The 16,682-nt window shown below is 34.2% G+C and overlaps 1 protein-coding gene across 1 annotated transcript in view; it reads left to right on the top strand.

The window, feature by feature from the left end:
• The window catches only part of BMP5 (bone morphogenetic protein 5), a 130,135-nt gene extending 124,617 nt beyond the window's left edge, over positions 1–5,518 (top strand). Inside the window, exons 6-7 of the mRNA XM_008013664.3 lie at positions 245–355; positions 3,687–5,518. Of these exons, the coding sequence (XP_008011855.3) occupies positions 245–355; positions 3,687–3,836 (261 nt within the window). The 3' untranslated portion in view covers positions 3,837–5,518. The remainder of the gene's footprint in view (positions 1–244; positions 356–3,686) is intronic.
• Positions 5,519–16,682: the final 11,164 nt, after the last annotated feature.

The raw sequence follows: 16,682 nt of genomic DNA, 5'->3' as shown, positions 1-16,682 counted from the left end.
CTTACATAACTACCTCTTGGGAGTAATTAGAGAGGACAATTTCTTGTGAAAATATTTATACTTTTGTCCTAAACTTCAGCTTAAAATTAAATTAAAGGGTATGGGGAAAGTCATTCCATTGGAATAATTGTTGGACCAGGAATGTAAAGCTATTCAGATACAATATATTTCAATAATTTTTAATATATTTTTTTTAATTTTTACTTTGGTGATACTATTTTTTCTTGTTTTGTGTGTGTGTCAGGACTGGATTATAGCACCAGAAGGATACGCTGCATTTTATTGTGATGGAGAATGTTCTTTTCCACTTAACGCTCATATGAATGCCACAAATCATGCTATAGTTCAGACTCTGGTAAGCTTTGTTTTGAAGGATTAAAAGTAGCTTAGAATGCAAGCATATTAAAAAGTTGTTTTAGAGGGAAGCATCTATTTACAATTTTTAATGCATTATTTTATCTTCTCAAACTCATTTGTTTCTTTTTAGAGCTGAAGTAACAACTGTGGGTATAGTCAGGAAACTCAGGCTGGTTTAGAGTAATCCCAATTACACAATGGAGAAGGATTCAGCTAGGAAAATTGGAGTAATAACATGAAATGGTCATCTTGAACTGTTTCTTCATTAACTGTATGACTAAGCACACAGGTTCCCCGGGGCTGTTTCTAACCTAGCAATTCATTGGTAATCATTGCAAAAACACTGAGTAATAGCTGTACTAAATTTCATCTGAGGGTTTTTAATTATTTAAGAATGTTCTGTAACACACTTTGGTATTATAAAAGTTCTTCAGTGTAGTACACAAATGGGAAACTAATTGACATTTCTTATTGTTCTTCTCCTTCTTCTCCTGTAATCTTTAAAGTAGAAATTGTACTTCCTTTTCTTTATTCCTTACTCTCAGAAACTTAACAGTGATTAAATCTCTAATAATCTAGGCTTACTTTTATGAATAAGGTTCTGAAGGGTTGACTTGATTAACTGATTGCATTCTACCTAATGAGCTCGTGAAACCTTTTGAGAGTCTGATGTACCTCATAGTATCTGACCTATTGATTTGGCAGAGGAACACTCTCCAGAAGACTAAATGAGAGGCTCCTAGAAGACATACCAGACTATGTGATATAATTTTAAATCAATGTTTGGGCTAATATAAAAATTTTAAATTTTGTATTTAAGAAGAATGGTAGAGAACACATTAGTTTAGAATCAAGGCTTGATGGGAGTGGAATTAATTGGTGGATGCCAGTAAGAGAAAAGTAGATAGTAGAAAAACCTATCTTTGTGGCTGAGGCATATTTATGGAAAAAGAAAGAATTACTCTTAGGATTTGTGAAGATTTAACTCTCTATAAGCTTGCTAATTTCCCCCACAATTAATTTAAAATTTAAAGCTGAATTAAGGAGTAGCCTAGTTTCCTTCTTAATAAACAATCAGCTATATGAACTGGCAAAATCAAATACTTGAATGACTTGATATTTACTGGCATCTTTATTGACTTCATAAAATACTACAGAATAGCTAGACACCAAAAAATGTAATCTATAACAACTAGAGCATGAACATTATCAAAGACTGGAAATAACCTTGGGCTAGAGGGCAACAGAAAGATAAAGCAAATATTTTTAAAGCGATTTATAAAAATTCTTCTTTTTATTGATTCATGACCAGTGAGAATGCCTACTTTAGTGCCATATACAAGGTATAGAGTAAATTTCTGGGAGGATTTTAAAGTCTGATATGACTTCACCTTTGCTATCTGTAAATATAAGCTCTCTTTATATGGAATACTGTTTCTGGGAGTATGGAGAGTAGGTCGGCTTTGCAGGGATGGATGTTTTGCATTCAAACTTCTACCACTAAAATGATTTCTAAGAAGTTAACTTTTCTCTTTGTATATGAGAATTCATGTTGACATGAAAGCATATCAGATAAAGAATGCTGTTGTTTCATCCTAGGAAGAGAACTTCAAGATCACTGTCTTTCCGTAAGGTCGTAGAATAACTCCTATCAGTTGAAGTAATGCTACTTAATTTCTCAGAAAGTTCTTTGCCTCTTTTTATCATCATTTCAATGACTATGAAAGCAGACTTTTGTTTCCTTAGATATGGATCTAATGTATCAAAGATTCACTCAGGCTATGCAGTGCCTACTTACTGAAAAATACCCTTTGTCCAATACCCCCCCTTCTCTCATTTTTTCTTTTTTAAAATAAATAAATACATATGTTCAGCTCTTATGGCTGTAGTAAAGTATCGAAAAACAAACTTAAAAAAAAGTGACACAAACTTGGAACAAGAGTCTGCTCTGTATCTCCACCCTGGGATGTAGGACATAAGTCATAGCAAAACTGGAGCATACTGGGAAGTTTGATTTTTTTTTTTCTCCTGGTGTTGTGCACACTTTATGTTTGTTCTGTGAAGGACATGAAACAAAAAGAGAGAGGAAAGTATGTCTGTGACTAATATATTGAGAAACCGTTCAAGAACAATCCATTTTTTTTTCCCGGTAGACTGCCAAGGCCATTGAAACAGCGGAATTATCAATCATGTATGCGTGGGTTATGGAAGATAAAGCTGATGAAGGACATAAGCTGCATCAGAAATTTGTAGAAAATATCCAACATTTAGTTTTGTGAGGTCTTAGGAAATTTCAATGTCAGGTCACCTCATTTTTCCTGCTGTTTCTGTCCACATGCAAGGCTCCTATATCATTTCAGCCAGGACGTTGTACAGCCAAAACCGTAAGAGGTTGTATTTGCTTTTTGTGGATCCCATAAGACTCATCAGTGGGATTTCCCATAAACTCCTCTGGGGGAAGGGCCCAGAATAGGTGGGTGGGAAAGCGGAGAACTGTGTTCTGGCTCTTTGCTCAATTATTTCAAACCATAGGCAGACTGCCAGTCTGATCAAAATTATTATCAACCTTTAAGCATTTCACTTTCCATATATACAGACACCTTTTTAGGCTTCTGGGGAGGTGGATGTTCATTTGTAAAGCATCTAGGCCCTTTGCTTCTGATTTAGCTTAGCCTGCTTTTTGGCAGTTGTCTAGGGGGCAGGCAAGGGAGAAAAAAGTAAATGGATATTAAACTCCAGCCAATGTGATAAAAAAAATTCTACAAAGAGCTGAAATCATTGCTTAAAGGCAAGTATTGGATTATATGTGGATTTTATTTTATTATGATTTTTATGCTTCTTTTACCATGGAAAATTAAGAGTTGGCATAAAATGTATGATTTATTGTTTAATTTTCCTTTTAAAAGGTAATTCTTAGATCCAAATCTTTCTGCAACTATGTGTTTTCATTGATTTGTTCTTATAACTTCCATATTCCTCAAGATAAGTATAGAAATAGTCATTTCAACTAAAACCAACAGAGTGCTAGTTGCTGTGTTCTTTCCCTAGGAAAACTTCCACTGAATATTCTATAGAGGAAGTTTTCTTTATTTGGTGAGATATTTTTCAAGGTTCAAACACATAATTGAAATGGGTGGGTTGATTCCAGGTGTTAATGCTTAAGAATACATCTTTCAGTCCCTCACCCCAGTCATGGAACATAAATGGGAGAAGGGCGATGAGCTTAATGGTGTGCCTGATTTTGAGTGATAAAACAAGCATATAATTTTGATTGTAAGAAAATGTGTATTTTATTTCTTAATAAAACAAAACTTTTTTTCCTTTCCCAGGTTCATCTGATGTTTCCTGATCACGTACCAAAGCCTTGTTGTGCTCCAACCAAATTAAACGCCATCTCTGTTCTGTACTTTGATGACAGCTCCAATGTCATTTTGAAAAAATATAGAAATATGGTAGTACGCTCATGTGGCTGCCACTAATATTAAATATTGATAATAACAAAAGATCTGTATTAAGATTTATGGCTGCAATAAAAAGCATACTTTCAGACAAACGGGGAATTTCCTAAAATTAGTCTGGCTCATTTTGACTCTTTTCCTATGTACAATATCATGTATATAGTCATTTTTATTTATTTAAAGGTATATATTCTCTTTTGTGGATGCTTTATCAGTAAAATTTATAGGCCACTACATTATACAATAGATCATCTAGTCTAATTTTCAATGGGTTATGCTGAGTCCATTCAATTCCATTTCAACATTTTTTTCAAATACAATTTTATATAATTTTCTGAGATTAGACAGAACTCCTTTGACTGTTTAATATTGTGGAAGGAAATTGAATAATTTATTTATATTGTGCCAATGAAAACCACGATAGGATATTTATTTAGAAATAAGACTTAAAAAAATAACAACCCAAACAAAAATGCTTGGATAAACACAATTTCTCTTTCAGAGTTCCTGCTTCATTAGATAAAGTGAAATGTTGAACTGGATTTGAATAAATAAACAGTAGGCAGAACATAGAAGCTGAAAGATTGCACATAATTGTTTTAACTGTTTGCTTTAATAGAACTGGTGTAACTGTAGGAGCATGTTCCTTTTTGGCTTGTGGATTGTAGATTTTGCAAAGAGCTCAAAGCTTCAGAAGACAGGCTTGAGCCTGTGTCCATAGCTTTCCAAGTTAACAGTAACTGTAGTACAACCTTCTTACCTCAAATAAATCATATCTGCCTATTATCTAGAACACTACTGCTGCAGAATTTTTTTTTTTTTTTTTTTTTTTTAGATTTAAAAACCTAGTCCAAAATAAATAAACATTTACATGGGCTCCACTTTCCTCCCCACAGGCAGGAGTCACTGCATGCATAAAATGTACAAGAGCAGAAGATGCCGACAGAACCATTTTCTTTAACTCTCCTTTATTACTGAGTTTGCTGATTGATGTGATGCAAGGGATTTTTATTTAGAAGTAAAAGCACTGAAACTAAACTGGAGGAAATTACCAAAAGTTCCAGAATGGCTTTGACAGAATTGCCATTTCTGAAGAACAGCTGAAATTCATTTTTCATATCTTTGAGAGTGAGCTCAATGAAAACCTTATTTTGTAAAGGGATTCTGTAAACCTTCTTCCAAGCACAAATAATTCCAAACAGGAAGGTTCTGGGGCGGGGGGGGTATGTGGGTGTGTGCATGTGTGTTCTTCCCTCTAAAATTAATTTATTTTCTCTATCTATTGGAATGCCCTGTAAGGCCTTTCTTTAACACACACTGACTTTTTGAAGAATGATCTTCAGAATGATAACTTGCTATTTTATGGTGACTCTGTGGTTAGGCTTATTTACAGTTAGTTAATCTAAAATATTCATAAAGCACCACTTATTAATCATCCTTTTGGATCTTTCAAACAAAACTTAAAAGTGTCTTCAAAAATGTTATGGCTTTGTTTGTAATTCAGGTATATTAAAATGTTGTTTTGAAATACAGTTTATCTTAAAGAAAATTTGACAGTAACTATATTAACGGGGACGTTAAGTAATATATTTTTGATTAATGGTGTACCATTGAGAGAATAAGAAATGGAAGTCTATTATTTTATTCTTTAAATGTGCTGTTTAAATATATTTCCATATTTTAAAATAAAACAGATGCTAATTTCTGCTGTTCTTGATTTGGTTCTTTATTTAAAAGGAATACAAAATGTAAGTATGTCATAAATTGAGACTATAAGAATATTTATCAAATACAAAGTGTTTGTGGATCACATGATTCTTTGTTGTTAATTGCTAAAATTGTTTTTTGTGTTGTTAATAATTATCTCACTATTAAATGTGCAAAGCAACAATCCATGAATTAAAGATTTTCTTAATCTGTTCAAACAACAAATTTTAAAAATAGCAAAAAAACAATTAGGATGGGGAAATACCTCATTTGTTCTTTTTCATATGAGAAGGGAGATAATTGGCATCAGTGTTTTTGCATTTTCTAGAATTACCTATGTGTATAATATGCACATATACTCAGTCACATTATTTTCTAATAACTATTACAGTAAACTCTTAGTATTAACTTGGTGATACTCAAGCTATTACCAGAAACCAGAATAATTTGGCCTATTTTAACAGATCTTCATTCAGATCTTTTTAGTTTGTTAATGATGTACTTGTTTTTTTGATTATTTTTAATTTTTCTGCTTTATACTTGTTTTTATTCTGTAAAGTGGCCATAATCCTTTTTGGAAATAGAATGGCATAAATCATAAATATTCAAATTCTTTAAAACTAAGGCAAAAATAAATAGTCTACATTAAACTAAAGAAATTAAGAAAACACAGGCAGAAAATCCAAAATTATTTTTTTCTCAACTAAGGACTGTCATTTTATAATCCTTGTATCATCATCATCAAACCCAAGCCAGAGTCTACTGGGTAGTTCACAAGCTGGCAGATACCATCTCCCAAGACATTTACGATGAATAATTAGCTTATGTTGCAGTTCCATTCAAGTCAGAAGAAATCCTCATTCCCAAACACAAGTAACCATCTCATAACTGTTCAGTCCAGTGCTCACTATTATCTAATTTCCATCTCAGATTACCTATTTTTCCTTTCACAATTTTTTTTTTTTTTTTTGGTCTGGAAGTTTATAAAGTTAGAAGTGAAGATGCCTTTGCTGATAAAGCATAAAAATTGTTGGTATACAGGTATACATCTGTGTTTTATCAAGTTTGTTTAAGATTATAATTGAAGAGAAAGTACAAAAAGTAACAATCAATGTCAATGCTTATTTAAGTAGAAAATGATGCTGTAACCAAGTTAGCAATTTTAAATAGCAAAGGCTCTGCCAGATTTTAAAAGTCTATTGTGATATTTGTTAAAGGCTGTTTTAAAGACAGATTTCAAAGGCAGGAAAAGTCACATCAGATATAGCCTTTAAAAATTACAAAGAAATTTCAAAAATCAAAAGCATGTATGTTAACTTTTGCATCCTTGTTTCAACTTCACTAAGTCAGCTAGCCTAAAATCAATTCTGGTCCAGGTGTGGTAGCTCACATTTGTAACCCCAGCACTTTGGGAGGCTGAGGTGGGTGGATCACCTGAGGTCAGGAGTTTGAGACCAGCCTGACCAACATGGTGAAACCCCATCTCCACTAAAAATAAAAAATTAGCTGATTGTGGTGGCACATGCCTGTAATCCCAGCTAGTTGGGAAGTTGACACAGGAGAATTGCTTGAAACTGGGAGGCAGAGGTTTCAGTGAGCTGAGATTGTGCCATTGCACTCCAACCTGGGCAACAGGAGCGAAACTCCGTCTCAAAAATCAAATCAAATCAAATCTGAAAGGTCAAGGTAGGGGATGGGTAGATACATTAGATCCTCAGCTTCTGCAAATTATAGAGAAGAAAATAAAGTAGATAATACTGCATAAAGAGCCTCAAGAATCAGTCAGTCTGGAAACAGGACCTAACTCAAGAGTTTAATGAGACATAAGATATATATATATATGTGTGTGTGTGTATATATATATAAACTTCATTGCGGATAATACTATATAGTTAAATATAGAACTTACTTAAAAAGCTGGACTATATTTTCTTTCAGGTATCTGCAGAAAAAAGTAGGAGAAAAATTCTCAAACTTGAGCATAAGCCCAATAAGAGAGCTTAGACTACGTATCACTTTCTCTAGCAACACACACACACGTACAGGGGAGAAATGAGTACTGCATTAGTAGCATTTTCTGATTTCTATTTGCCCGGAGCTTTGGTTTCAATTACCTTTCCATGCGGCAAGAGACAGACTAGAAGTCACACTATGTATGGCATCTACACATACACATATATTCGTGTGCAGTTATGGCATAAATGTAAGTCTTAAAAGTCTCTGATCTGATTAGTGAAGCTGAAAAAGCATTTGAGAGAAGCAAATGCAAAATTTCTCTTTTGGAACTTGACATTTAACCTGGGACCCAAGGAACTCCCACTGAAAATACACTAAGGAATACAAGCTCACACCAAAACAACCAAAGGAACAAACAAACAAAACAAAAAGTATCACAATAAATGTATAAATAAGGCACTATAAGAGGTATAAGAAAAAATGCTAACACCAAACTCATAACTGTCTTGTTTACTGAATTATTGGATATAGAATATAAGTAAGTATATTTTATGTGATTTTTTCAAAAAGAATAAAAACATAAGTATAAGAAGATTTTAAATGAATAAATAAAACGTCTATTAAGAAGAAAAATCTTTAAGCTTTATTGGATGTGATAATTAGTGGTTTTAATATCAAGAACAAAAGAGATAGTGAGCTGGCTGACAGATCTGAAGAAACTATCCAGAAGGCAGCATTGAGCCAGATAGAGATGGAAAATCTAACAGAGAACTAAAAGTACATGGGGACTAAAGGGAGATCTAACATCCATCTAATCAGTCTTCCAGAAAATTGGGGACAATTTTTGGGCTAACAGTTGGCTTCTCAATCAAACTCTTCTCAACTTCAAAGTCAGTCAACTTATAATTACTGTCTTTAAATTGATAAGGAAAAATAACTTATTTAGAATTCTATGTCCTGCAAAACTATCTTCAATAGGGCAAATTAAAACATTTTTGAGACAATAAAACGGAAACTGAAAAAGAATTTATCATTAACAGCAAAGCCACTGCTAATGGCTATACCTCAGGAAGAAAGAAAATAAAGTTCAAAAGGAAATATATGCAAAAATGATAAGTAAAAAATAGTAAACATGGGAGATAGATTAAAATAAATATCGTTTAACAACCATAGTTTAAAAAGCAGAGTAGAGTTAGAATAGTGTTAAAAGAGTTAACATAGAATTTAAAATACAGTGAAACTATGGACTGTATGCTAGAAGGTAGATGACTAAAAATACATGTTTTGCATTTTACTCGATAATGATGATTAAATTTGATTTGGCCTCAGAATTCATGGAAAAGTTTTAAGTGCAAAGATAAAAGACCAGAAAAATAATATATATCTTCTGAATAAAGGCAGCACACTTTTTCTGTAGAGACCTGACAGTAAATAGTTTAGGCTTTGTAGTTTTATTCCAACTACTCCACTCCGTGTCTGTAGTGTGAAAGTAAGATAAATAATACCTAAACGAGCGAGTGTAAGTATATTACAATAAAACTTTATTTACAAAGATGTGTTGGATTGGATCTGGGTCCTTGAATTGTAGATTTTTGACCCCTGTTCTAAACCAGTAATTGCAATGTGATAAAATGCAATTATTTCAACAAAATAAAAAAAAGGGGCCGGGCGCGGTGGCTCAAGCCTGTAATCCCAGCACTTTGGGAGGCCGAGATGGGCGGATCACGAGGTCAGGAGATCGAGACCGTCCTGGCTAACCCGGTGAAACCCCGTCTCTACTAAAAAAATACAAAAAACTAGCCGGGCGAGGTGGCGGGTGCCTGTAGTCCCAGCAGCAGGAGAATGGCGTGAACCCAGGAGGCGGAGCTTGCAGTGAGCTGAGATCCGGCCACTGCACTCCAGCCTGGGCGACTGAGCGAGACTCCATCTCAAAAAAAAAAAGGAGGAAAAGATAACAAGAGACACATTAAAAGGGAGAAATGTTGCATAGAGTAATATGATAGAAATCCAGGCCGAGTGTGGTGGCTCACATCTGTAATTCCAGCATTTGGGAGACCAAAGAGAGAGGATTATTTGGGCTCAGGAGTTTGACCAGCCTGGGCAACATAGTGAGATCTCATCTCTACTTAAAAAATGTAAAATTGCCCTGGCATTGTGGCATGTGCCTGTAGTCCCAGATACATAGGAGGCTAAGGTGGGAGAATGTCATGAGCCTAGGAGATGGAGACTGCAGTGCACTCTGATCATGCCACTCCTCCCTGGGTGACAGAGTAAGACCCTGACCCCACCACTGCCTCCCCCTACCCCCGGCCCAAAACACATCCAGATAATCTCATAAAATGTTAAATGTAAGTGGATTGAAAAGTCACTATTACCATATTAGATTTAAAAATAGTAACTTCAACCAGTAGCTACATGTTATTTAAAGACCCAAAACCACAGAAAAGTTTAAAGTAAAATGAAGGGAAATACATATCAGGACAGCAATAGTCAACAACAAACAAAAACTCTGACTTAATCATATGTATAAAGTGTGTTTACACTTTAACACAAAACAATCATTACTAGAGAACAATGAAGATCAACACATATTGATAAGGTTTTCAATCATTCTTATTTTAAGTTTAATAAGCTTAAGTGTACCTAATATTATGTTTTAGAAGTGAATAAATTATAAATTGTTACAACTATAAGGATAAATCAAAAGTGTACAATTTTAGTGAAGGATTTTTAGCAAACATTGATAGATTAACAGGAAAAAAAGATTACTAAGAATACAGCAGATGCCTTATTAACGAATATGACTTAATGGACATATATAGAACACTGCAGAATATACATTATTTTCAAGCAAATATGACAGGTGTATTAGTCCGTTCTCACTTTGCTATAAGCACATACCCAGGAGTGGGTAATTTATAAAGGAAAGAAGTTGAAGGGACTCACAGTTCTACATGGCTGGGGAGGTTTCACTATCATGGAGGAAGACGGAGGAGCAAAGACACGTGTTACATAGTGGCTGGTTATTTGACCATTACTTGTTTTAAAGGTCAAAGTCAACAATATTGTGCCAAACAATACATCTTGAGGTCAATAAGCCTTTCTAAGGTGTTCTACTTAGGACTTTAAATAGTTTGAGATGGCAAACATTTCTCCAAGGATGTCATGATAGAAAGAGGAAATAATTGAAAAATATTGACTATTGAACATAGGGGCCCAATGGATCTGATCTCACACTAACCTTCTATTATTGAGGGCTGTTATTCAGTGAAAATAAGTTTAACTACTCCGTATCCCCCAACGCACCTTGAAAACTTTTTTTTAAATTCACCAGTAATGTCCTAAGTTTTGCCTGCTGATATTCTGTTGATTCCTAGAGACTTTTCTCATTTGTGAATTCCTTCAAAATGACCAAATACACCAAACCATGTGTATTTAATCCCTCTAATAAATAACTATAGCACTCTTATTTTGATACATGCTTCACATCATCCCATCAGTTACTACAGTTATTTGGAAATATACTCCATCTACATTGAAAGATAAGGAAATCTTAGCATGTTCATTAATTTATCAATTCCTCAAAAAGTTATCACAAAGATATTCTCTGAGTTGATGCTCAATAAATGGTTTAGAAATAATTGGAAAATGGCCTAATTTATGGTTTAATGGGAAATAAATAGCACATCTAATAGAAACATCACCAAAATTGAGAAAGTGAGGGGATTTAATTTCCTTATTTTCAAACCAATAGACCCCAAGCATCTCTCACTTTTAGAGTATGCTGATCTAGATAAAACAAGAAACGCAATATAAAACCCACAGGATGATTTCATTTTTCCAAATTATAAGATGGAAAAAAAGCCTCCCATCAAGGTAGAAAGTCTTGCCTAATTCACATAGTGGTGATACAGAATTGGGCATAGAGACAAAATGAATGATTTATGTAGATATCCATGAGAAGGGCATTTCAGGCAAAGATAGCAACGATTGCAGAAATATGGTTGGCATATTAGAAACACAGCAAGGAGACCATTGTGGTCATGCAGAGCGACTGATGGGAAAAGAGGAAGAACACAAGTGTAGGCTGATAGCAGGAAGCCAGGTTGTATAGGATCTTGAAGGCCACTGGAAGGACTTTGAATTTTTACTCAGAGATGCATAGCCATTTGGAGGTTTTGAGCAGAAGAGGCCATGACTTGTATTTTAAAAGGAATCTGGCCATGTGAGGAGAATACTGGGTGTTACAGTAAAGGCAGAAAGAAAGGAGGGCAGGTTAGAAGACACTGAAATAAGCCAGGCCTAGAAAATAGGATAACTTGGACTAGCATGGTAATGGCAGAGGTGATGAGAGGTGATTGGAATCTGGAAATATTTCACAGGCAGAGTTGATAAGGTATGTTAATGGGGTGTGAGAAGAGAGTGAATGTATTATTCTACTCTGCATTGCTCTAAAGAAGTACGTGAGACTGGGTGAATTCTAAAGAAAAGAAGTTTATTTGGCTCATGGTTATTTAGGCTATACAAACATGGCACCATCTGCTTGGCTTATGGAGAAGGCTTGGGAAGCTTTTACTTATGGCAGAAGGCAAAAAGGGGAGCCAGTGTGTTACCTGGCAAGAGAGGGAGCAAGAGAGAGGAGAGAGAGGTCCCAGACTATTTCATACAGCCAGATCTTGCTTGAACTCAGAACCACCAGGAGGACATCATGCCATTCATGAGGCATCTGCCCTCATGGCACAAACACCTCCTGCTAGGCTTCACCTCTAACACTGGGGATCACATTTCAACATGAGATTTGGGGGGACAAACATCTAAAGTGAGTTAAGAATTCCTGTTAAAATGACTCAAGTAACTGGAAAGAAGGAGGAATCATTTATTAGGTTCAGTCTAGGACAGAAAGGAATTGTTCCAAAGAGTTGAGACCTTGGTTGTGGGCATGTTAATGTCAGAGTGAGATGCCCAGAAAGCAGTTAGAAATATAAGTCCTGATGTTGCAGGAGACAAACTGGCCAGAGATATAAATCTGTAAGTCATCAACATGTAATGGCATTTAAAGCCATATAATCAGTGAGATTACTACTGTAGGTGCGAAGTACTGGAAGTAAATAAGAACCCTCCTCCAACTTTTACTGCTCAGCTAAATCACACCAGGGTCTACCTGTGGAAAACAGGTATTGAGGTGAAGTCCATCAGCATAGTGCTGGGGATGTTTCTTATGCCACAGGTTTTAGGAATGAAGTTCTCTCTGTTTAATGAGAAAGGTCATTTGGAAATCTCTCTATGTTTTTCAGAAAATAAAATCTAGGTACTAGTTACTAAATGTCTTCACTTGCTGAAACTTTCAGATAGTCCAAGGAGCTTTTGGGAAAATGAATACAGCAGTGAGGGAAAAAAATATAAAAGAATGAAGCTAAACATCTGGGAACATTCGTTTAACATTTCATCGATGTAAATGCTACATGAATATGCATTTTTAATGAAAAACAAAAAAGTAATACATATTTTTCACCAATACTGTATATGTGGTGAGAAAAAAAAGAGCTTAAATTGTAGCATAAAAGGTTTAGGAGAGACATAAAGAAGGTGTCTCTGATTTAAAATACCACTGAACATTAAGATGGCTCTCCAAGAAAAGACTTTGAAAAACCCTTTGCAGAAGCGATATTCGTATTTGATCATCCTCATCTCTCACCTTTGACAAGATAGTTCTGCCTTACTTTTGATTAAGGTCCTTTATATATTCTTAAGATTTACTTGGTTTACATAGCTTTATTTTGTGCTAAAATTACATCTACTTTCTTTTTGTAAACTTGCTATATTTTTTGCATTAAGACCTAGTTATCAAGAAAGTTTGTTTTCCAAAGAATACTAAGTACTAGTCCAGAAGAATTTGTGTCATGGGGAAACAATGTTAATATTAATCCAAACACTTCTAGATGTTGCAGTATTAGTGTGATCATTCTGTAAGTGGAACATATTATTGGGATAAGATATGTTATTATTAGACATAATAATGTATTCTGTGACAATACTAATAAAATATGTAGAATTTTTGGATGCATTTTTAAAACCTGTGCTGGTTTATCTTATTTCAGCTTTACTAGTTTTAAACATCAGTACCTCAAGCCTTGTCTCTAGAGCCTGAAGAAGTCTTCTAAAATGCTTCATATTTTATCTGTTTTATTATTCAAGGTTTCTAACAGCTCTCATAGGAAATGCTACATCCTAGATAATGTTGTAGGAGCTGATTTGAAAGAGCTTATCCAAGTTGGCTGTGTGTTAAACTAGAATGAACACATTGCAGAAGTCTGTTTTCTTACTTTTGCTTTCAAGCATCTCCTCATAAGGATATAAAGAGTGCCAAACAATCAATTAGAAAGAAAAATACTTTACCTGTTTTTGAAATAATTGTTTTCAAGCCAGTTATGGCCAAGGGCTATGTAAAACAATGTTCAACTCCACTAACATTTATGAAAAGACAAAGACCAAAGTAATGTCACAATACACACTGGATTGGCAAATAATTTTTAAAGAATGTTTTAACATGGTTGAAGAGAATATTATTGTGTATTATGTTGCTGGTGGGAATATAAATTGGTAAAATAATTTTGAAAGTCATAAATATAAAAATGTTAAGAAGAACATTCACATACCTACCACCTAAGGATTCTTCTCCTAAATTTTTGCCTTGGAACACTTCTGGAGATCTGAACCTGGAAATTATGCAAGAAGGTTTATGGCAAAACTCTTTATGTTGGAGAATAAAAAATATATGTGCGTATGTTATAACTAAAAATATGGATGTCACACAGATATTTATCTGTAGAAAATGGACAAATATATCACATTATATAGCAGTGAAAATAAATTCATCACAATTCTATAGATGAATACCACAAACATAATGTTTTAGAAATAAAGTATATGATAGAAGATTACATATAGTATGATGTAATTTTTATAAATCTCAAAATACAGCAAAACTCAATATTTTAGGCAAATATGTATGTACATTAAGGAATAGCAAGGAAATGGTTTAAAAATATTAAAATTCATGATAATGGCTATCCTAAAATTCTGGCACAGTATTTAATAGGTGAGGTAGATGTTTATAATGCTACTTCTTAGTATAAATGATAGTTAAAAATCTAATCTTATAAATTTTTAAAAGTGTATATGTGATTTTTACCTCAGAGGGAGATAATTACACAAAAACACAGCTACAAGAGGCACAAACAAATTGAGGGTTATTACTGCAACAATCTATCACATTTATTTTTATATGTTACTTTGCATATGTGCAATATTCAATAATAAAAGTGCTTAAATTTTTAAAAAATCAAATGATTAACACCTATAATGTGATATATGTCAAGATCTCAAGATGCTCAATGGAAGAAGAGTTATTCTCGTTGGTGGGATCAAGTCAGACTCTGTAGCAGAGGAAACATTAAATATGGGACTAGAAGATATGCAGGCTTAGGGTTTTTGGAGATCAGAATGCATTGCAATCTAGCAGAAAATATAAGCATAAAGCAAAAAAGGGAAAGGAGGAAGGAGGGATTTGTTTATTTATTTATATATATTTACTAAAACAATAAGGTTTAAATGACAACAACAGGAAATGATACCTTGTATGTAGGAAAGAGTCAGATAAAACAGGACTTGAATAATAGGAGAAAGGGTTTAAAGTTTATTTGGGTGGCAATTAAAATAATTGAAGAATTGTATTTATGAGAATGATATAGAAAAATGTAAGGAAGACTTTTGTTATACAATTTCAGTTGCCATTTCAAATCCCTTTTTTCTCTTCATTATAGACATATAACTGCCCTATTGGAAACTAACTGCTTACCTTGCAGCTAGTTCTGGTGCCATAACTAAGTTCTCGCTAAAGAATGGGAGTGGAAGTGTTGTGTGCCACATTTTTTTTCATTTGGATAAAAAAAAAGTTGCTTGTTTCTCTTTCCCTACCCTCCTGCTGAAATGTGGCATATTTCAGTTAGTGGAGAGAGAGAAAGAAAGAAACAGAGAGGGAGAGGGGGAGAGGGGGAGATGAGGAGATGGGGATATGGGGAGAGGGAGAGAGAGGGAGGGAGGGAGAGAGAGAGAGAGGGAGGGAAGGAGGGAGGGAGGGGAGAGAGAGAAATACATAGAGTGAGAGAGATTTTTTCTGACTTTGGCTTCTCTTCATTAGAGCATTAGCCATTATAGTAGCGAATATAAGCAATCAGGCTGCAGTGTGAAAACGTGTGTATAGTAGGGAACCACAAATCTTGGCAAGAATAACAAAGATGATTTAAATGCATGTCAATTATATATTTGTAAAGGCTGCATGAAAGACCGTTGAGAAAGGTCTTATGGTAAGTTTACACATTAAAAAAATTTAAAAAGCTGAAGTTCATTAACGATGTCACTACCTTAATTCTAACCTGTATTGTTTTTCATCACCCTTACTACAGTATGATGACCTCCTAACAAGCATCCATTTTCATTCTTGCCTGTGGCAGATCACCCAAGGATTAGGTAAGTTCTGCCACCAGAATAATGTATCCAAAATGTAACTCTGATTATGTCATTCTCTTGCTTAAAATTCTTCAGTTACTTCCTAACTCCTATTTAAAAAAAAAAAAAAAAATCCTAGATCTCTAACATATCATGCAAGACTCAGCGTCTTGGAGTGTGTTTTCTCATTTTTAACTAAGGATAATAACAAAAAACTACCTGATTGTTCCTGTGAATATTTGTAATAATATTTTCAAATATAGTTCTTGGCACAAAGAGGAAAATTACTGAGTGGTAGCTATAATTCTTATAGCATGAGAATCTTGAGCAAACTCCATTAAAATTTAGCATGGGTATGACTATAAGAAGCAGAAGTATTATAGAAGTTATTAAGGCAAACATTGGCTAACAGAGTTCACTGCATACAAACCAGCCTTGAAGAAAGCCATTTTAATAATGGAATTAATAGTATAATATCTTTGAGATGATTTTTTGAATAACTAATCAAATTTCCTGATTTTCTGAATTTATCAGGGTATAATGATATTCTGAAGATAAGTCTTTCTGTAGCGTCCTGAACATGTTTGTACAACTTTCCTCCTGAATTCCTGACAGCTCAAGTTCATATTAATGAGGCCTGTGAAAAGAACATGAAGATGGTCCTTTATTACCTTCAAATAAAGCTACTTGATTCTT

This window comes from Chlorocebus sabaeus, chromosome 17 (genome assembly GCF_047675955.1).
Source record: "Chlorocebus sabaeus isolate Y175 chromosome 17, mChlSab1.0.hap1, whole genome shotgun sequence".
Lineage (NCBI taxonomy): Eukaryota > Metazoa > Chordata > Mammalia > Primates > Cercopithecidae > Chlorocebus > Chlorocebus sabaeus.
Note: the sequence above shows the minus strand (reverse complement) of the source record. Positions and strands in the feature narration are given on the sequence as shown.